At 40.2% G+C, this 23,665-nt stretch overlaps 1 protein-coding gene across 3 annotated transcripts in view; it reads right to left on the minus strand.

The window, feature by feature from the left end:
- Positions 1–23,665, minus strand: part of C9H10orf143 (chromosome 9 C10orf143 homolog) — a 49,659-nt gene that overhangs the window by 16,002 nt on the left and 9,992 nt on the right. For all 3 annotated transcript variants that reach the window (XR_006689577.2, XR_006689576.3, XM_045361753.2), the window contains exon 2: positions 73–237. Coding sequence is in view for 1 of the 3 variants with exons in the window: in XM_045361753.2 (XP_045217688.1) it covers positions 73–237 (165 nt within the window). In the remaining 2 variants the exon portion in view is untranslated. The remainder of the gene's footprint in view (positions 1–72; positions 238–23,665) is intronic.

Genomic DNA, 23,665 nt, shown 5'->3' on the forward strand with positions numbered 1-23,665 from the left:
AATGATTATTTACACTTTCTATTAAAATATTTCAACATGCTCACAACTAGTTTGGTGGGAACAGGAACATACCCCTGTACTTAGCCTCCCCTGGCTACTCTCTGGCCTCGGTGCTGGGGGGCAGCCTCTTGAGGGAGGCTCCCGGTCCTCTGGGCCCCACGATGCCAGGACACAGGCGTTCACTGGGTGGCAGCCACGCTCGTGCCCACTGGCTTCGAATCTCCTGCATGCCCGTTTCTGAAACAAACGAAATTTCACTTGAGATGGTCTCATAAAGCACACAACACTCTAATTGAATTTGCTTTCAGAAAACTTCAGCTGCAAATACAGAACCCTGTGGAGCTGGAAAACTTTATAGGGCATTTGAGGAGATGATTTTAAACTTTATCTTTTCAGAATAACAATCATCAATTACATTTAACCTCATTATTTCTTGCATTGCCTGATATTTACTTAGCTTTATACATTTAAAATAGTCACTTCAAATAATTTTGGCTGAAACTCTTGTAATAAACTTGGTGACTGGTTTATTGATATTGAAAATGTGCAAAACCCATAAATTTTATTCAAGAAACTAGTTATATGCTTTTGCTTAGTATCAAATTACATACTTTCTTAATACAATATGAATAATTCACATGTGACTACTTCTCTGTCTCACTGGCACTGAAGAGCAAATTAATTTTATTTATTTCAAAGGTTGCACACACAGTCCATAACTGATAACCTTTGGGAAAGTTAGCATTTGGTTTTTACTACTATGTGAACTAAAGAAAATAATTACAAAAGGAATCCTCTAATGCTAAAGAAAAAAAGTACTCGGTTTGAAAGTCCCAAGACTTTCTCTATGTTTAGAGTAACAATGTTGTAACTGACACAGAGTTTCAGAGGCAGGAGGACCTCTGTAAACAGTCATGGAGGCCACCCTGGCCCAGGGCCAGCAATCCATGCCAGGAGCCCTGGCAGCCAGCCCAAGAGGCCCCGCTGCTGGACAGCCCCGATTTCAGAACACACTGCATAGTACACTGGCATCTCCCCAACTTCTTCAGCCACTTGCAAATCACCTTTATGACTTTTGCAAAATATGTTTATGATCTGTGCTATTATTATTTAATATATTCTTAATGAACTTTTTTCACTTAATGCATTTATACAATATAGAAACCTTATGACTAGAAATGATGCATTAAAAATGGGAGATGAAGGAAAAGGAAGAGAGAAGAGTTCTCATTATTGTATAGTTCATTATTGTATAAGCAATAGGTGAGTATTAACTGATGCTGAAAAAAACTGAGAATTGGACAATGAAGGGTTAAATAATAAAACAGGGAACCTAAGGATATTAAATAGGTTTAAACACAAATAATCACTAGAAAATACAAATCCTTCTACATCCAAAATTTTAAAAGAACAAGACCCAACTATACACTGTATACAAGGGACGCACTTAAAATCAAGTGATTCTGAAAGGCTACAAATAAAAAGGATGGACCAAAGTATACTAGAGAAATAAAAACAAAAAGAGAGCAGGAGCAGATCACATAGAACACAAGCTCCAAAGTGTGAATACAACCAAGGACTTTTTTTTTAACGCTAAAAGCCACAGTACACAGTGAAGACAGAATGCTCATGAACACTATGAGCCGAATAATATAACCAAAACCTTTATCAAACAAAGACTACAGGAGATGTGAACAAACGCTGTTAGAAACATACTAAGAATAGGAGGTTTCATACACCATTCTCGGTACAAGGCAGAGCAAGTATACAGAAAACAAGTCAGGAGATAGATCTAAACAACGTAATCAACAAAGGTTGACCTTATGGACATATATATTGAACTCTGTACCCTGATAACAGAGTATACACATTCCTCTCAAGAACCCACAGCACAGTCACCACTGATGGCATTAAAGGAAAAAACCATGATTTCCATAGGGTAGAAATGTAACCAATACTTTCTGATTATAATGCAATAAACTATCAATAATTAACAAAAACAAAAACATGGAAAGGCACTTCCACCTGGAAATTTAAGAGTCTTATTATTTCTTAGGTCACCAACTGAGAGGAAAGAATTTTTAAAAAATAATTACAATGAAAACACTACATATCAGAATCCATGAAATACATTTAAAACAGTAATCAGAGAAAAATTCATTGCACTGACACTTTTATCAATAAAAATGAAAGAATGAAAGTTAATAATTCCCAGCCAGGCACGGTGGCTCACGCCTGTAATTCCAGCACTTTGGGAGGCTAAGGCAGGCAGATCGCTTGAGGCCAGGAGTTTGAGACCAACCTGGGCAACATGGTGAAACCCTGTCTCTACCAAAAAATATAAAAATTAGCCAGGCATGGTGGTGCACCTGTAGTCCCAACTATTCAGGAGGCTGAGGCGGGAAGATTGAGCCCAGAAGGCTGAGGCTGAAGGGAGCTGAGATCATGCCACTGCACTCTACCCTGGGTAACAGAGCGAGACTGTCTCAAAAAACAAATAATAACAATAGTAATTCCCAGCTCATAAAAACTAGGAAAAGAACAAGAAAGCAAACCAAAATAATACACAAAGAAAACATGAAGGAAAAAGCTAAAATTAATGAGAAAAAAAGAATAGATAAGATAAAATTAATGAGGTGGAGAACAGAAAAACAGTAGATCTAATGTACAAATATAAATCCTGGTTTTTAGAGGGAAAAAAAGTAGACAAACCACTAGTTAAGTTACTCAAGAAAAAGGAGGAGTGAATACAAAAGTAGAAAATAAGAAAGGACCCAGGGGAAATAACCAATGAAACAAGAAATTCTAAAAATCTTAAGGGACTATTTCACAGACCTCTATGCAAGTGAATTTGAAAAATGTAGATGTAACTGATAACTTCCTAAGGATAGTCTGATTACCAAAACTGATCCCATTAGAGTTAGAAAGTTTAAACTGATGATTTCCCAGAAGAAACAGAAAGAGTTATTAAGTGACTACCCACAAGAAGCCCCAGGACCACATGGTTTCCCAGGGGAATTCTCCCAAACCTTCAAAGGCCAGGTAATGCCAATGCTCTATGAAGAAGATTCTAGCACACTGTCTCCTTTAATGAAGCAAATGTAACACTGATAAACCAGACAGAAAGAACAAGAAAATACAATTATGCACCAATCAATTGCTCAATATCGATGTAAAAATATGAATGAGGTCTAAGATATTCAAAATATTAGAAAACTCTTAATATAATGTACTATATTAATAAACATAAGGAAATAGTGTGATGACCTCCATAGATTCTGAAAAATCCTTTAACAAAATTTAAAACTTATTTATGATAAAAGTTAAAGAACACAGGAATTGAGGGTTATACTGTTAAATTAATAAAATACACATTCCTTAATTCATTACTAAATGAGGAAAAACTAATAGCATTTCTACTACTATCAGGAACAGGGCAAAGATGCTCACTGTCTCTGTTTCTGTTCAACATTGTATGAGAGGTATTACCCAATATACTGAGACGTGAGAAATCAATCAGCATTATAAGAAGGGGTAAAGTAGTAAAACCACTTCTATTTGCAGTTGATAACCATACATATCTGGAAATCCCCAGAGAATCAATGATAAAACTAACTCAAACAATAAAAGAATTCACTAATACAGAATTAACATACAAAAATCAATAGCTTTCAAATACAAAATAATAATCAGAGAAAAATTTAAAATAATTGCAACAAGGATTAAATAGGAACAAATTTAACAAGAATTTCACAAAATCTATACAAGAAGAATGTAAGGCATTCTTGAAAGACACTAAAGTAGATATGAACAAGAGAAAAGACATCCCCAATTATTGGATAGGATAACCCAGCATTATAAAGATGACAGTTCTCCCTAAATTAATTTGTAAATTCAATATAATCCCAGTAAAAATCCCAGTAAACTATTTTACAGAGTTACATTAGTTGATACTAATGGTCACAATGAAAAACAAATAAGCAAGAAGAGCTAGGAAAACCCTGAAGAAAAAAATGAAACAACTCCTGGACATGAAAACAAACCATAGAGACTCCATAATTAAACACGGTGGCACACAAGGAGACAAACAGACCAGTGTGGTAGCATTAAAAGTCCACATAGAAATCAAAATATATATGAAAGTTTGGCTTCAAATCACTGTGATAAGGATGGACTTTTCATATTTACATATATAATTTTCATTTTTTTTTAAGAGATAAGGTATCACTATGTTGACCAGGCTGGTCTCACACTCCTGGCCTCAAGTAATCCTCCCATCTTGGCCTCCCAAATTGCTGGGATTATAGGCATGAGCCACTGTGCCCAGCAGGATGCACTTTTTAATATACGGTGCTGGGACAACTTGGAAACATTTGGAGAAAAGAAATTTAGATCTGCACCTCACACCATGACATGGTTTGGCTGTGTCCCTACCCAAATCTCATCTTGAATTGTAGCTCCTATAATTCCCACATGTTGTGGGAGGGACCCACTAGGGGATAATTGAATCATGGGGGCGGTTCCCCCATACTGTCCTCGTGTTAGTGAATAAGTCTCATCTGATGTTTTTATAAGGGGCTCCCCTTTAGCTTGGTTCTCATTCTCTCTCATGTCTGCTGCCATGTAAGATGTGCTTTTCACCTGCAGTGATTGTGAGGCCTCCCCAGGCACATGGAACTTTGAGTCCATTAAACTTCTTCTTTTTTTTAATAAATTACCCAGTCTCCAGTATGTCTTTATCAGCAGCATGAAAACAGACTAATACAACCACATACAAAACCAAACCAGATGCATCAGGGACCTGAATGCAAAAGGTCTAATTATAAAGAACTATGCAATTCCTCGGAGAAAATATGAGTGAATTCTCTAATCTTGGTGTAGGGAAAGATTTTCTAACTGATTCAAATACAGAGGCAATAAATATGATTCAAAATACAGAGGCAAGAAAATCAAGATTGATAAGTTTTACTATATGAAAATAAAAACTTCTGTAGGGCCAAACAAACAAAAAAATCCTAAACAACATCAAGAGATAACTGATAAAAAAGGAAGAAAAATGTTTGCAACATATATCACAGAAAAAGGGTAAATAACCTGAATATAAGAAACTATTACAAAAGCTGACTAAGGACCAAAAACCTGAAAGATAAATGGAGAAAAGACATAAACAATTTACAAAAGCTATTAAAATGGTCCTCAAACATGAAAACAGTGTTCAAACGCACTCATATTTAAAGAATACAAATTAAGATAACATCAAGATATCATGTATCATCAGAAGGGCAAAAATTGTAGAATGTGATATAGCCCCTGTTGGTGAGGCTGCAGGAAAACAGGCACCTCCCACTTTGCTGGTGAGAATCCAAATTAATGCAGGGAAATTTGGCAATACCTAACAAAGCTATATGCACAGTTTTTAACCCAGCAATTACAACTCTAGAATCTACATACACCTCCAACAATGTGGGAAAAAAGCACATTTGCACAGAGTTCTTCAATAGTGCAATATATTGGAAACAACCTAAATGCCCCTACACCGGAGAGTGGTTAGATAAACTATGGTACTTCTAAGCAATGAAGTACTATGCAACTGAGAAAAGGAAGAGGAAGATTTCCATGAACTGGTCTACAGTGATTTCCAGAAAACATTGTTAAGTGAAAAACACAAAGTGCAAAAGAGTATCTATAATATGCCATCCTTTGTGTAAGAAAGAAGAGGTTATAAGAAAATAGACACTATCTGCTCATTTCTGCAAAAGAAATACAGGAAGGATATTTGAGAAATGAAAGAGACTGCTTTCCTATAGACAGTGGGTACGAAAGGTTTGGGGAAAAGGGTGGCATGGGAACAGAAATGAAGAGGAGCATATAGCTCTGCATTGAAGCACCAGAGTAACATTTCACATGCCAAAAAGGAAGGGAAAAATCTAAGTAAACCAGGACATCGAGGGAGGGGAACCCAAGTGGAATACAAAAATAATGAACCTAACTACATTACAAATAAGTAACACAGCCACACTGAAAACAACTACCCCAAATAACTTTAAAAAATACTATTTTGGGCCAGGTGTGGTAGCTCATGCCTGTAATCCCAGCACTTTGGCAGGCCAAGGCGAGCAGATCACAAGGTCAGGAGTTTGAGACTAGCCTGGCCAATATGGTAAAACCCTATCTCTACTAAAAATACACAACAAAAATATTAGCCAGGTGTGGTGGCAGGTGCCTGTAGTCCCAGCTACTAGGGAGGCTGAGGCAGAAGAATTGCTTGAACCTGGGAGGTCAAGGCTGCAGTGAGCCGAGATCACGCCACTGCACTCCAACCTGGGCAACAGAGCGAGGCTCTGTCTCAAAAAAAAAAAAACAAAAAAAAAAAACAAAAAACTATTTTGACTGGAAAATCAAAGGCTAAATAAAGACAAAAAGCGCTGTATAGAAATGCTGTACTCTAGCTAATAAATGTGTTTATTACAGGGTTAGCAATTTTGAAATTACTTTATTGGCACTGGATAAGTAAGTAAATACATCGTAAATAATAAGAGCTAAGTTTCTCACTGTTGAAGAAATAAGCTACAAATACAGAAAAGGGAGAGGCTACAATGAACCCAGTGGTGTTGGATTAGAATTTTTAATACATATCCAGACAGAGATATAGAAATATATAAAGATATGTATGTGTGGGTTACTGTGTGTGGGGGTGATATACACATATACACAAACACACACATATGTATATATATCCTAGCTGTGTCCACTAAGGACTATGGCATCCTAGTAGCAAGATTACACTTAGCACCTAGAAATTGGTTTCTAAATACCATTTTCCCATAAAAGGAATCTGGACTCCATGGGAAGCAGCTGATTCAGGGAAGCAGCAGGGAAAATAGAAGATGAGCCTGAAACACTTTATGGGCCAAAAACTTAGAAAGTTCTTGTAAAATGAGGGCATGTCAAAGGAAGGACTTCCTATTGGCCAAAGCTGGAATGATTTAAGCAATAAAATAAAAACAGCACTGGATAATCCACAGAAGAATGTAAATGCCTATTAGTCTACCCATATCAAAAATAATTGAGGAAATAAATAGGTAAGAAGGGATAGGACTTCCTTATAGTTGAATTCTAATTAATAAAAGCAAAAAGAAAGAGGGACATGCATTAAGTAAATATCACAGTAAAAATTATTGTGGGCAAGATCTAATAATAGATGCTAAAATCAGGAGGCAACAGTTTAAGGAGAAATTGATGTTTGCACAGTCTCAAACTATCTTCCCCAAGATTCGTATTAATTATAAAGAGAAAAATAGTAACTTTACAGTGGATAAAACCATCGTAATCAAGTGACAAGGTGAACAACAGCAGTAATGGGACACAAAACCATGAACCTCCTCCACACAATGTACCAAGATGGCACAACATCACTTCTGCAGTACTCATACCAAAAACGCACACCCTGACTCTAATCATAAGAAAATGTGGGACAACAAAATAACTAACCAATAATCACTAAGTGTCGAGGTCCTAAAAGACGGCCAAAGTGTCACAGATTGGAAGAGAGGAAGGAAACACAACAACTAAATGTAATGTGGGATCCTAGGTTAGATCTTGCAACAGAAAAAGGATATTAGTGGAAAAACTGGTAAAACTGGAATAAGGTCTATAGTTAACAGTACCACACCAACTTTAATTTCATGGCTTGCTAACTATACTAAATCATTAACAAGTTTAAGTGAAGGATGTATATGAACTCTCTATACTATGTTTTTGCAACATTTCTGTATGTCTAAAACTATTTCAAAATAACAAATTTTTTAAGATGAAAAAAATATATACTTGCATCCCTAATGTGAGAGAAATACTGATCTAAACCAAACCGCCTTCTCACAACCTCAACCCACTGTTTCTAATTATTCCCCTTTGAGCAACATAAAATAAACAAAGCCACTTGTGTATGAGATAAACATTCACATATTTGATGATCATTCTCAGACACTTTGGAGGCTTGTTCTCTCCAATCAGACATCCCTAGTCTCTCTCATTATTCCATTTCAGAGATGTTCTTCAGACTCTTCATATCCTAGACACCCTACTCCAGTGTTTCTAAATTGCCAATATCCTGCTTAAAATAAACCATGCAAAATACTTTCAATGCCATGTAACTAGCGGAGTAGAATCACCACTTGCCAAGAACTGGCCACTGTGTTTCCACAGGAGAAACCTACACTAGGTTAACAGCCCCAGCAACCACATCACACACAGGTCCATGCGAGTTCCCCTCCCGTGCAGCCCCCTTGGCTTCTCCACACAAACGTACTCTCCCGTTCCTGGAGCTTATTAAGTTGTTATTGTCTTCCTCTTTTTCTTCTTTTAATTTAACTGTAGGCTCTCCTGTGCACACTAGTTAAATCTGATTTCCATGGAATATGTATTTGATTTGTAGCATATCAAAATATATTCAATCCTTATTCTGCCATATATTACAGCAATCATATTAATCATCTTTAGGACTTTTGCAAATAATGCAGCCTTCTATGCCTTCACCTTAGTTGGATGACAGTTTGAAGAACTAAGACCAAGGCTTTCAGTCTCTGGTTATTCAGGATCTGCTCAATCCTTACAGTGCAAAAGGAGGTGTATTATGTTAAAACTGGTTTGCTGTCAACTTTCAATCATCTGGATTAAAGGGGAAAAGTGGAAATATTAAGTATTCCCCACATAATTTTACAAGTTTCAATTTTCCCCCATCAGTAACACCACAGTCGGCTAATAGCAATAATATTATTTCCCTTCCTCTTTTCTCAATAACATGGGACTTACTCAAAAGGAAAGCAAACAGGCATGCATGAATATGAATGAGAACCTGTACTTTCTGGATGAAATTTACAACACTTATGAAACTATATTCTACACCTTTTCTGTGTGGCTGAATGACCCTTGGCACATGAAGGTCAGCAGACTTGTGATTATCTGCAATGATAAGCTGACATTCTTCAAGGGGCGCAGGGGACTGAAGGGCCAGGGTCCCCACAGCCTGTAGTAGGAGAAAGGAGAGCCAAGCCATACTCTGCCGCCGAGGCGAGCAGAGCGTGGGTTCCACTAGGGAACGTGAGGATGACGCCTCAGTGGCACTCAGCCAGCAGAGTGAATTAATTTATTCATATTTTCTGTCACTTACTGTGGATCATTGAGAGCTGACCACATACGATATTGATCTATACACTTACTTGGCAAATAGTTCAGTTGTCATGGATTGGCCTGGACAAAGAAAAATGACTGCCACAGAGGCATTTATATCTAGGGCTGCTTATGTTGAACGAGAAGATCTGTCAGCCTTCGCAAAGGCAGATGAAGACTTACGCCAAGCTAAAAAGACACTTGCACTATATGAATGAAATGAAAATCCTAAGTATACACAAAGACCCCATTACATAACAATAACTAGAATAGACCAAGTGACCAGCATCCTTATCAGAGAAAGGTGAAGCAGGAGCGTGGCCGAGAAATAGACGCTGTTTCAAAGGATGCTAAATTAAAATAGCAAACAGGGATGGTGCTGCCTCAATGATAGAAACACACGAAGCTGCCACAGGTCTCAGGCAGCCTCGCTGCCTGTCTTGAGGAGGCAAGACCAACCATGTGTTGGAGGGGACTTCTTCCTTTATTGGAGGTGATGGTTCAAAGTGAGCTTAATGAATGAAGTGTCTATTAAGGGATAGGGGGTTGAAGACCTAACAGTTTGCCAGAGATGAGAATCAAAGCCTTGGTTTCTGTGCTGAGAAGAGCCAGCCCTTATACAAACCGGACAGGGGACATTTCCCCAAAGCCCCCAGAAACATACAGCAGAGCCAGAGAACAGGGAGCAGGGTGAGCAGAGCCCGCTCTGCCGCCGGTGGGGCTCGGCCATGCTGGCAGCTTGCACTCTGGGCTCAACAGGAGGATGGAGAATAGAGAAGATGCATGGTTCTCTGACCTCTTCAACAGAAAAGTACCACATACTCTCTTCAGTCAGCAAAGCAAGAAAATGGCACACTCTTCAACATCAAACACACTGGATTAAGCATATGTATTACATGTGTTAATACGTGAGCTACCATATGAGTTAAGCAAATATACAGCAAACTAAAATACCAAAGGAGCTGGCCAGGTGCAGTGGCTCACGCCTGTAATCCCAGCACTTTGGGAGGCCAAGGTGGGTGGATCACCTGAGATCAGGAGTTCGAGACCAGCCTGGCCAACATGGTGAAACCCCGTCGCTACTAAACATACAAAAATTAGCTGGGCGTGGTGGTACGTGCCTGTAATTCCAGCTACTCAGGAGGCTAAGGAAGGAGAATCGCTTGAACCCGGGAGGCAGAGGTTGCAGCGAGCTGGAATTGCACCACTGCACTCCAGCCTGGGCAACAAGAGGGAAACTCCATTTCAAAAAAAATATTAATTCTTTAAATAAAATAACAAAGGAAACCATTAGAAATCAGTAATGCAATTAATAAGTCCACAAGGAAATATATTTTATATAAAATAAAATAATATCTTCTCATTTTGAGAATTTTTATTGACTAATGGCCCTTATGCTGAAGATCATTTGTAGTATAAGTGTATAATGCTGGGTAATTGAGTCCATAGGTACCAGGAACAGTCGGCTGAGGGAAGTTTCTTCAGTTCAGTTTAGTTCAAGTCCTACCATGATAAAGTTAATTCTGCTAGATGAAGCAGCTGACATGCATGCCCATTGGTCTGAACGCAGAACAGGAATGCTGGATGGAGCAAGATTAAGAAGGCTCCACAGACTGCCATTTAGGAAGAAAGCATTCTTTCCATCAAGTAAAGATTCCTTCCCTATGACATTTTCATTTGGAGAATGATCTGGTACTATTAGGAGGTTTCTTTCTATGACAATTGGAACTGCATTGACTAAGGAGGAGCAGAAGTTAGGATTCTCAAACTCAACTCCTGCATTACCAGGGCACACTGGGGCTTTCACCAACTGGATCTTAACATCTTGATACTTTTTTAAAAAAGACACGGCCGGGCGCGGTGGCTCAAGCCTGTAATCCCAGCACTTTGGGAGGCCGAGACGGGCGGATCACGAGGTCAGGAGATCGAGACCATCCTGGCTAACACGGTGAAACCCCGTCTCTACTAAAACAATACAAAAAAACTAGCCGGGCGCGGTGGCGGGCGCCTGTAGTCCCAACTACTCGGGAGGCTGAGGCAGGAGAATGGCGTGAACCCGGGAGGCGGAGCTTGCAGTGAGCTGAGATCCGGCCACTGCACTCCAGCCTGGGCGGCAGAGCGAGACTCCGTCTCAAAAAAAAAAAAAAAAAAAAAAAAGACTCCTCGGCCTACTACACTCAAGCTTTCAGTCCACACTCTTGACCAAGTCTAGCTTGGCAAAGAGAAGGCAAGTTCTGATATGAACAAGCCAACACTCAAAGTAAGAGGGCAACTGAATTCTAGGGGAGCTACTTATCTTGAGATAATGGAGAAGATTAAAGAAAAACCACTCTTCTACTTTGATTCTGAAAAAGACATAAATGAACACACTGGACTTGTTGAGGATTAATTTTAGGCTTGCAAGGTTTACCAAGCACACTGTAAACATAAGTTATAGTCCTGAATAAATTAAGGATCTTAAGGAAAGCAGTTATGCACATTTACTTGCAACAGGCACAGCCTAATAAATGTCCTTTGCATTTACAGAAAACTAGTTTAGATGTTTCTACGTCTGTTATTTCATTTGATCCTCACAATAATCCTGTGACAATGGAGGGGTATGGAGTTCTATTTCTATTTTACAGATGAGGAAAAAGAAGTTAAAAAAAAAAAAAAAACCTTAGCCAACTTGCCTGAAGTCTGGTGATATGAAATGACCGAGCTGGGTCTTAAGTCTGCTTTCAGGCTAGGTGGAGAGATAAGGCTGAAAAATACACCTAAAGAAGCACTAGAAACTAAACAATGTATTTTAAAAACTTCAAAACTTAATATAATAGAAACTTAATATACAAACTTAATATACAACTTAATATACAGGCTTATAATCAATATGGTATTGGCATAAGGATGAACATACAGTTCAATGGCACAGAACTGAAAGTCCAGAAATGAACACTTATATTTATGGTCAAATGATCTTTGACGAGGGTGCCAAGAAAATTCAATGGAGAAAGAACAGTCTTTAGAAGACATGGTGCCGACATGATTCAATATCCACATGTAAAAAGATAAATTTGGGCTCTTGACATATATCATGCACAAAAATTAACTTGAAATGGATCAGAAGCCTAAATGTAAGAACTAAAAATATAAAATTTTTAAAGGAGAACATTTGAAAAAAAAAACTTATGATCTTGGAATAGGCAAATATTTCTCAGATACAACACCAAAAGAATGATCCCTAAAAGAAACAAGTGGAAAATTTGGATTTCATCAATATTCAAAGGTTTGGGACTTCAAATGATACCATTAAGAAAGTGGGGGCTGGTGACCTGGCACGGTGGCTCACGCCTGTAATCCCAGCACTTTGGGAGGCTGAGGCGGACCGATCACAAGGTCAGGAGATCGAGAACATCCTGGATAACACGTGAAACCCTATCTCTACTAAAATACTAAAAAGTTAGCTGGGCATAGTGGCGGGCGCCTGTAGTCCCAGCTACTTGGGTGGCTGAGGCAGGAGAATGGCGTGAACCCGGGAGGCGGAGCTCGCAGTAAGCCGAGATCGTGCCACTGCACTCCAGCCCGGGTGGCAGAGCAAGACTCTGTCACAAAAAAAAAAAAAAAAAAAAGAAGGTGGGGGCTGGCAAGATGGCTGAATAGGAACAGCTCGGGTATGTAGCTCCCAGCAAGATCAATGCAGAAGGCGAGTGATTTCTGCATTTCCAACTTAAGTACCTGGCTCATCTCATTGGGACTAGTTAGACAGTGGGTGTAGCCCACGGAGGGAGAGCTGAAGCAGGGTGGGGAGTCGCCTCACCCAAGAAGCACAAGGGGTCAGGGAACTCCCTCCCCAGCCAAGGGAAGCTGTGAGAGACTGCGCCGTGAGAAACGGTGCACTCTAGTCCAGATACTACGCTTTTCCCACGGTCTTTGTAACCCACCGACCAGGAGATTCCCTCGGGTGCCTACATCACCATGGCCCTGGGTTTCAAGCACAAAACTGGGTGGCCATTTGGGCAGACACCAAGCTAGCTGCAGGAGTTGTTGTTTTGTTTTGTTTTTCATACTCCAGTGGCACCTGGAACACCAGCGAGACAGAACCATTCACTCCCCTGGAAAGGGGACTAAAGCCAGGGAGCCAAGTGGTCTAGCTGGGAGGATCCCACCCCCAAGGAGCCCAGCAAGCTAAGATCCACTGGCTTGAAATTCTCACTGCCAGCACAGCAGTCTGAAGTTGACCTGGGACGCTTGAGCTTGGTGGGGAGTGGAGCATCTGCCATTACTGAGGCTTGAGTAGGTGGTTTTCCCCTTACAGTGTAAACAAAGCCTCCAGGAAGTTCGAACTGGGCGGAGCCCACCTCAGTTTGACAAAGCCACTGTAGCCAGACTGCCTCTCTAGACTCCCTCCACTCTGGTCAGAGCATCTCTGAAAGAAAGGCAGCAGCCCCAGTCAGGGGCTTACACATAAATCTCCCGTCTCCCTGGGACAGAGCACCTGGGGAAGGGGTGACCATGGGTGCAGCTTCAGCAGACTTAAACGTTCCTGCCTGCTGGCTCTGAAGAGAGCCACAGATCTCCCAGCACAGTGCTCGAGCTGTGCTATGGGACAGACTGCCTCCTCAAGTGGGTCCCTGGTCCCTGTGCCTCCTGACTGGGAGATACCTCCCAGCAGGGGTTGACAGACACCTCATACAGGAGAGCTCCAGCTGGCATCTCATAGGTACCCCTCTGGGATGAAGCTTAAGGGAGAAACTTCATAGGAAGCTTCATAAGAAGAAGGAACAGGCAGCAATCTTTGCTGTTCTACAGTCTCTGCTGGTGATACCCGAAAAAACAGGGTCTGGAGTGGACCTCCAGCAAACTCCAGCAGACCTGCAGCAAAGGGGCTGGACTCTTAGAAGGAAAACTAACAAACAGAAAGCATCAACATCAACAAAAAGTACATCCACACAGAAACCCCATTCAAAGGTCACCAACATCAAAGACCAAAGGTAGATAAATCCATGAAGATGAGGAAAAACCAGTGCAAAAAGGCTGAAAATTCCAAAAAACAGAATGCTGCTTCTCCTCCAGAGGAACACAACTCCTCGCCAGCAAGAGAACAAAACTAGAGAGAGAATGAGTTTGATGAACTGACAGAAGTACACTTCAGAAGGTGGGTAATAACGAACTTCTCCAAGCTAAAGGAGTATGTTCTAACCCAATGCAAGGAAGCTAAGAACCTTGAAAAAAGATTAGACAAATTGCTAACTAGAATAGCCAGTCTAGAGAAGAACATAAATGACCTGATGGAGCTGAAAAACACAGCACGAGAACTTCATGAAACATACACAAGTATCAATAGCTGAATCGACCAAGTGGAAGAAAGGATATCAGAGATTGAAGATCAACTTAATGAAATAAATCATGAAACAAGATTGAGAAAAAAGAATGAAAAGGAATGAATAAAGCCTCCAAGAAATATGGGACTATGTGAAAAGACCAAATCTACGTTTGCCTGGTGTACCTGAAAGTGACGGGGAGAATGGAACCATGTTGGAAAACACTCCAGGATATTATCCAGGAGAACTTACCCAACCTAGCAAGACAGGCCAACTTTCAAATTCAGGAAATACAGAGAACACCACAAAGATACTCCTCGAGAAGAGCAACCCCAAGACACATAATTGTCAGATTCACCAAGGTTGAAATTAAGGAAAAAATGTTAATGGCAGCCAGAGAGAAAGGTTGGGTTACCCACAAAGAGAGGCCCACCAGACTAATGGTGGATCTCTCGGCAGAAACCCTACAAGCCAGAAGAGAGTGGGGGCCAATATTCAACATTCTTAAATAAAAGAATTTCAAACCCAGAATTTCATACCCAGCCAAACTAAGCTTCATAAGCGAAAGAGAAATAAAATCCTTTACAGACAAGCTAATGCTGAGAGATTTTGTCACCACCAGGCCTACCTTACAAAAGCTCCTGAAGGAAGCACTAAATATGGAAAGGAAAAACTGGTACCAGCCACTGCAAAAACATACCAAATTGTAAAGACCATCGACACTATGAAGAAACTGTATCAATTAATGGGCAAAATAACCAGCTAGCATCATAATGACAGGATCAAATTCACATATAACAATATTAACCTTAAATGTAAATGGGCTAAATACCCCCATTAAAAGACACAACCTGGCAAATTGGATAAAAAGTCAAAACCCATCGGTGTGCTGTATTCAGGAGACCCACATCACCTGCAAAGACACACATAGGCTCAAAATAAAGGGATGGAGGAATATTTACCAATCAAATGGAGAGCAAAAAAAGCAGGGTTGCAATCCTAGTCTCTGATAAAACAAATTTTAAACCAATGAAGATCAAAAAAAAGGTAAAGAAGGGCATCACATAATGGTAAAGGAATGAATGCAACAGGAAGAGCTAACTATCCTAAATATATATGCACCCAATAGAGGAGCACCCAGATTCATAAAGCAAGTTCTTAGAGACCTACAAGGAGACTTAGACTCCCACACAACAATAGCGGGAGACTATAACACCCCATTTTCAATATTAGATAGATCAACGAAACAGAAAACTAACGAAGATACTCAGGAGTTGAACTCAGTTCTGGACCAAGCGGACCTAATAGACATCTATAGAACTCCCTACCCCAAATCAACAGAATATACATTCTTCTCAGCACCACACTGCAATTATTCTAAAATTGACCACATAATTGAAAGTAAAATACTCCTCAGCAAATGCTAAAGAATGGAAATCATCACAAACAGTCTCTCAGACCACAGTGCACTCAAATTAGAACTCAGGATTAAGAAATTCACTCAAAACAACCCAACTACATGGAAACTGAACAACCTGCTCCTGAATGACTACTAGGTAAATAAGGAAATTAAGGTAGAAATGAGTTCTTTGAAATCAATGAGAATAAAGACACAATGTACCAGAATCTCTGAGACACAGCTAAAGCAGTGTTTAGAGAGAAAGTTATAGCACTAAATGCCACAGGAGAAAGCGGGAAAGATCTAAAATTGACACCCTACCATCACAATTAAAAGAACTAGAGAAGCAAGAGCAAACACATTCAAAAGCTAGCAGAAGACAAGAAATAACTAAGATCAGAGTAGAACTGAAGGAGATAGAGACACGAAAAATCCTTCAAAAAAATCAATGAATCCAGGAGCTGGTTTTTTGAAAAGATCAACAAAATAGATAGACCACTGGCCAGACTAACAAAGAAGAAAAGAGAGAAGAACCAAATAGACACAATAAAAAATGATAAAGGGGATATCATCACTGATCCCACAGAAATACAAACTACCATCAGAGAATACTATCAACACCTCTACACAAATAAACTAGAAAATCTAGAAGAATAGATAAATTCCTGGACACATACACCCTCCCAAGACTAAACCAGGAAGAAGTCGAATCCCTAAATAGACCAATAACAAGTTCTGAAACTAAGGCAGTAATTAATAGCCTATCAACCAAGAAAAGCCCAGGACCAGATAGACTCACAGCTGAATTCTACCAGAGGTAAAAAGAGGAGCTGATACCATTCCTTCCGAAACTATTTCAAACAATAGAAAAAGAGGGACTCCTCTTTAACTCATTTTATAAGGCCAGCATTATCCTGATACCAAAACCTGGCAGAGACACAACAAAAAAAGAAAATTTCAGGACAATATCCCTGATGAACTTCGATGTGAAAATCCTCAATAAAATACTGGCAAACCGAATCCAGCAGCACATCAAAAAGCTTATCCACTACGATCAAGTTGGCTTCATCCCTGGGATGCAAGGCTGGTTCCACATACAAAAATCAATAAACGTAATCCACCACATAAACAGAACCAACGACGAAAACCACTTGATTGTCTCAATAGGTGCAGAAAAGGCCTTCAATAAAATTCAACAGCCCTTCATGCTAAAAACTCTCAATAAACTAGGTGCTGATTGAATGTATTTCAAAATAGTAAGAGCTATTTATAACAAACCCACAGCCAATATCATACTGAATGGGCAAAAGCTGGAAGCATTCCCTTTGAAAACCAGCACAGGATAAGGATCCCCTCTCTCATCACTCCTATTCAACATAGTATTGGAAGTTCTGGCCAAGGCAATCAGGAAAGAGAAAGAAATAAAGGGTATTCAAATAGGAAGAGAGGAAGTCAGGTTGTCTCTGTTTGCAGATGACATGATTGTATATTTAAGAAACCCCATTGTCTCAGCCAAAAATCTCCTTAAGCTGATAAGCAACTTCAGCAAAGTCTCAGGATACAAAATCAATGTGCAAAAATCACAAGCATTCCTATACACCAATAATAGACAAAGGGCCAAATCATGAGTGAACTCCCATTCACAACTGCTACAAAGAGATTAAAATACCTAGGAATACAACTTACAAGGGATGTGAAGGACCTCTTCAGGGAGAACTACAAACCACTGCTCAAGGAAATAAAAGAGGATACAAACAAATGGAAAAACATTTCATGCTCATGGATAGGAAGAATCAATATCAGGAAAATGGCCATACTACCCAAAGTAATTTATAGATTCAATGCTATCCCTATCAAGCTACCATTGACTTTCTTCAAAGAATTGGAAAAAACTACTTTAAATTTCACATGGAACCAAAAAAGAGCCTGTATAGCCAAGACAATCCTAAGCAAAAAGAACAAAGCTGGAGGCATCACATTGACTGACTTTAAGCTATACTACAAGGCTACAGTAACCAAAACAGCATGGTACTGGTACCCAAACAGATATACAGACCAATGGAACAGAACAGAGGCCTCAGAAATAATGCCACACATCTACAACCATCTGATCTTTGACAAACCTGACAAAAACAAGCAATGCAGAAAGGACTCTCTATTTAACAAATGGTATTGGGAAAACTGGCTAGCCATATGCAGAAAACTGAAACTGGACCCCTTCCTGACACCTTATACAAAAAATAACTCAAGATGGATTAAAGACTAAAACGTAGGACCTAAAACCATAAAAACCCTAGAACAAAACCTAGGCAATACCATTCAGGACACATGCATGGACAAAGACTTCATGACTAAAACACCAAAAGCAATGGCAACAAAAGCCAAAACTGATGAGTGGGATCTAATTAAACTAAGGAGCTTCTGCACAGCAAAAGAAACTGTCATTAAAGTGGACAGGCAACCTACAGAATGGGAGAAAATTTTTGCAATCTATCCATCTGACAATGGGCTAATATCCAGAATCTACAAGGAACTTAAGCAAATTTACAAGAAAAAAATAAACAACCCCATCAGAGAGTGGGTGAAGGATATGAACAGACACTTCTCAAAAGAAGACATTTATGAGGACAACAAACATGAAAAAATACTCATCATCACCGATCATTAGAGAAATGCAAATCAAAACCACAATGAGATACCATCTCATGCCAGTTAGAATAGTGATCATTAAAAAGTCAGGAAACAACAGATGCTGGAGAGGATGTGGAGAAATACGAATGCTTTTACTCTGTTGGTGGGAGTGTAAATTAGTTCAAGCATTATGGAAGACAGTGTGGCAATTCCCCAAGGATCTAGAACCAGAAATACCATTTAACCCAGCAATCCCATTACTGGGTATAAAGCCAAAGGATTATAAATCATTCTGCTAAAAAGACACATGCACATGTATGTTTATTGCAGCACTATTCACAATAACAAAGACTTGGAACCAATCCAAATGTCCATCAGTGAGAGGCTGGATAAAGAAAATGTGGCACATATATACCATGGAATACTATGCAGCCCTAAAAAAGGATGAGTTCATGTCCTTTGCAGGGACATGGATGAAGCTGGAAACCATCATTCTCAACAAACTATCACAGGAACAGAAAACCAAACACCACATGTTCTCACTCATAAGTGGGAGTTGGGCAATGAGAACACATGGACACAGGGAGGGGAACATCACACACTGGGGCTTTTCAGGGGGCGGGGGACTAGGGGATGGATAGCATTAGAAGAAATACCTAATATAGATGATGGGTTGATGGGTGCAGTAAACCACCATGGCATGTGTATACCTATGTAACAAACCTGTATGTTTTGCACATGTATCCCAAAACTTAAAATATATATATAAAAAAAAAAAAAAAGAAAGAAAGTGAAAAGACAAGCCACATTCGTGGAGAAAAAATGTTTACAAATCATATATATAATACAAGTATCCAGAATATATATACACACACATATATATTTAATTTTTTTTTATTTTTTTGAGACAGACTCTCGCTCTGTCACCCAGGCTGGAGTGCAGTGGCACGATCCCAGCTCACTGTAACCCCAGGTTCAAGCGATTCTCCTGCCTCAACCTCCCAAAATGCTGAGATTACAGGCATGAGCCACCGCACCCAGCCCAGAATACATTAAAAACTCAACTTGATGAGAAGACAACACAATTTTTTAAAGGGGCAAAAGATGTGAAGAGTAATTTCCCCGATAAAGAGATATGAAAGGTCAATAAGTATATGAAAAGATGCTCAACATCAGTACTACAGTGATGGCCAGGCATGGGCGCTCATGCCTGTAATCCCAGCATTTTGGGAGGCCAACTTGGGAAAATCGTTTGAGGTCAGGGTTTGAGACCAGCCTGGGCAACATAGCAAGACTGCACCTCTACAGAAAATGTAAAAATAAAAACTGCAGTGAGATACTGCTTTGTATCTACTAGAATGACTATATATGAGGATGTGGACAAAATGGAGCCCTCATATGTTGGTGGTGGGCATGTAAAATGGTGCAGCCACTCTGGAAAATATTTTGGCAGTTTCTTAGAAAGTTAAAAATAAATTTACCATAGAAACCAGCAATTCCAGCCCTAAGTATCCATCTAAGAGATATGTTCACACAATGATCAGTACCTATGTGAATTTTCAGAATTTTCTGCACTATTCATAACCAAAATGAATGGATAAATGTGTTCTATTCACACAATGGAATATCACACAGCCATAAAAAGGAGCACACTATGCTTTATCTGGATGAACCTTGAAAACATGATGCAAACTGAAAGAAGCCAGCTACAGAAGACCCTATCACGTATGACTCCCTTTACAAGAAAGTTCGAGAAAAGGCAAATCCAGAGACAGAAAGTCAGTCAGTGGTTGCCTGGAGCTAGGGGTGTGAACGGAGTGACTGCCAATGGCCAGAGATTCTTCTGAGGTGAAGATAATGAAAACTGGGTGGTGATAGTTGCACAGCTGTAAATTTACTAAAAACCACTTAATTACACACTTTTAAAAAAACTCTAAACCTGGCCAGGCACGGTGGCTCACACCTGTAAATCCAACACTCTGGGAGGCTGAGGCAGGAGGATCCCTTGAGGCCAGGAGTTCCAGACAAGCCTGACCAACATAGGGAAACCCTGTCTCTACTGAAAATACAAAAATTAGCTGGGCATAGTGGCATGTGCCTGTAATTCCAGCTACTCTGGAGGCTGAGACAGGAGAATCACTTGAGCCTGGGAGGTGGGGGTTGCAGTGAGCTGATATCGAACCACTGCACTCAAGCCTGGATGATAGAGGGAAGCTCTGTCTCAAAAAACAAAAACAAAAAAGCTCTAAACCTAAATAACATGCTCTTGATAACTGCAAGAGAGAAATCTAAAAAGATGGTAGCTAGGTGATGATAATGAAGGGTGACCATGTGGCACGCTGAGGGCGTTTTCCCCAAATGAATTATAATTTTCCCTAAACAAATGATGTTTTGAAAATACCAACAACTTTATGCATTTGCCTAATCCTCTTCTTTCACCAATTCTCAGTTACACACACACACACTGTCACATGTCCGTCAACCAAAAAACCTCTCCTGAATACCTGCTATGTGCCCCACTCAGTTCTGGGCGTTTAGTAATTCCAGAACCAGAAGCCAAGGCAGAGTCCTTCCAGGGTCAGCGCTGGACAAAACAGACACCTTAAGAGGTGGCTAACCACAGAAAATGGCCTCCTTGCTGATCCTAACCTCACTGTGACTTTTCTGTGTCGTATATAAAGAAACCTGCCAAAAATTAGAAATGATTGGCTGGGCGCTATGGCTCACGCCTGTAATCCTAGCACTTTGGGAGGCCGAGGAGGGAGGATCACTGAGATCAGGAGTTCGAGACCAGCCTGGCCAATGTGGCGAAACCCCATCTCTACTAAAAATACAAAAATTAGCCAGGCGTAGTAGTGCACACCTGTAAAATCCCAGCTACTAAGGAGGCTGAGGCAGGAGAATCACTTGAACCCAGGGGGTGGAGGTTGCAGTGAGCCAAGATCATGCTACTTCACTCCAGCTTGGGCAAAAGAGCGAGACTCCATCTCAAAAAAAAAAAAAAAAAAAAAAAGAAATGATTGAGTCTAGGCATAACTGGCAGGGTGAACGCCTGTATTAGGATTGTAACCAAAGATGAATTATCATCGATCAATTTCCTATATCTAGATGGGAGGATGGTGGAATCTCATTAAACTGGGTATAACAAACAGCATAATATAGCTCAACAGATTGTTGCCAAAATACAAAATGGGTGAGAGAATTAAATACCTTGTTTCTTGAGGAATGGGTTATAATTATTTAGAAGAAGAATGACCACAGAAAGGCAAAATAAGGGCTTCTGTCAGGGGTTGCATCATCAGCTGGTTATTTACTAGGTTCTCACGGCAAGGATCTCACTCAGCAGATGAGCTATAAAGTCTGCAACTGATGGGGTAAAACAAGGAAATTTAACTCTGAATCTTCTTATTTTTATTTATTTATTTTTTTGAGATAGAGTCTCACTCTGTCACCCAGGCTGGAGTGCAGAGGCATGATCTCGGCTCAGCGCAACCTCTGCCTCGTGGGTTCAAGTGATTCTCCTGCCTCAGCCTCCTGCATAGCTGGGGACTACAGTCGTGTGACACAATGCCCAGCTAATTTTTGTATTTTTTGGTGGAGATGGGGTTTCACGATGTTACCCAGGTTAGTCTTGAACTCCTGACCTCAAATGATGGCCGTCCGCCTCAGCCTCCCAAAGTGCAGGGATTACAGCCACCATGCCCGACCTCATTTTTTTCTTTTTTTTTTTTTTTTTTTTTTTTTTTTTTTTTGAGACAGAGTCTCTCTGTCACCCAGGCTGGAGTGCAGGGGCACGATCTTGGCTCACCACAACCTCCGTCTCCCAGGTTCAAGCGATTCTCCCACCTCAGGCTCTTGAGTAGCTGAGATTACAGGCATGCACCACTACACCCGGCTAATTTTTGCATTTTTAGTAGAGACGGGGTTTCACCATGTTGGCCAGGCTAGTCTCGAACTCCTGACCTCATGATCCACCCAACTCAGCCTCCCAAAGTGCTGGGATTACAGGCGTGAGCCACCGTGCCCAGCCTTCATTTTCTTTTAAACTCTGACCCAAACTGTATTATCCAACTTCCTTTTTGGGCCAAACTGGACCAACAAGATTTACTCTTCTGCATGAACTGATCAAAAATGGACAAAATAGGGCCAGGCACAGTGGCTCATGCCTGTAATCCACCCACCTCAGCCTCCCAAAGTGCTGGGGTTATAGGCATGAGCCACCACGCCCGGTCTCAGCTATTATGTCTTTCAATATTTTTTCTGTCCCTTTTCTCTCCTCTTCTTCTAGAACTCCCATTACACATCTAGTAAGCTTCTGATCGTCATCCCACAGTTCCCTGATGCTATGTCTACTTTTAAAAATCTCTTTTCTGTGTTTGGTTTATGATAGTTTTTACTGTTGTGCTTTGAAGTTCATGAATTGTTTTTTTCTGCAATGTCTAACTGTCCACTAATTATATCCAGTGCATTTTTAATCCCAGACGTTATAGCATTTGGTTTGGATCTCGTCACATTTTATTTTTATTTTTTTTAAAATATCTTCCATGTTTTGTTTAATATTTTGAACATATATAGTTATATTAACTCTTTTAATGTTCTTCTCTGCTAAATCTAACATCTGTGTCAGTTCTTTGCCAGTTTTTGTTTTTGACCACGCCCGGTGAGGTCAGGAGTTCGAGACCAGCCTGGCCAACATGGTGAAACCCCATGCTGACTAAAAATACAAAAAATTAGCAGGGTGTGGTGGAGTGCACCTGTAATCCCAGCTAGTTGGGAGGAGAAGAATCGCTCGAACCCGAGAGGCAGAAGTTGCAGTGAGTCAAGATCGCGCCACTGTACTCCAGCCTGGGCAATACAGTGAGACTCTGTCTGGGGAAAAAAAAAAAAACTATCTATTTATCTAGGCTGAAAATGTCCCAAATCTGGTAAAAACTATAAACCCAGAGATCCAAGAATCTCAATAAAACCTAAGCATAAAATCATGAAAAAAAACTAAATGAGAGCATGTGATGAGCCAACTGCTCAAAGCCACTAGTCAAGGGCAACCTTAAAGGCAGCCAGAGACGACAGACACGTTCAACACTGAGGAGCAGAGAGAGGGTGGCTGCAGATCTCTCACTGGAAGCGACTGTGGCAAGACAGTGGAGCAACATTTTTATATTACCGA

Source organism: Macaca fascicularis, chromosome 9, assembly GCF_037993035.2.
Source record: "Macaca fascicularis isolate 582-1 chromosome 9, T2T-MFA8v1.1".
Taxonomy (NCBI): domain Eukaryota; kingdom Metazoa; phylum Chordata; class Mammalia; order Primates; family Cercopithecidae; genus Macaca; species Macaca fascicularis.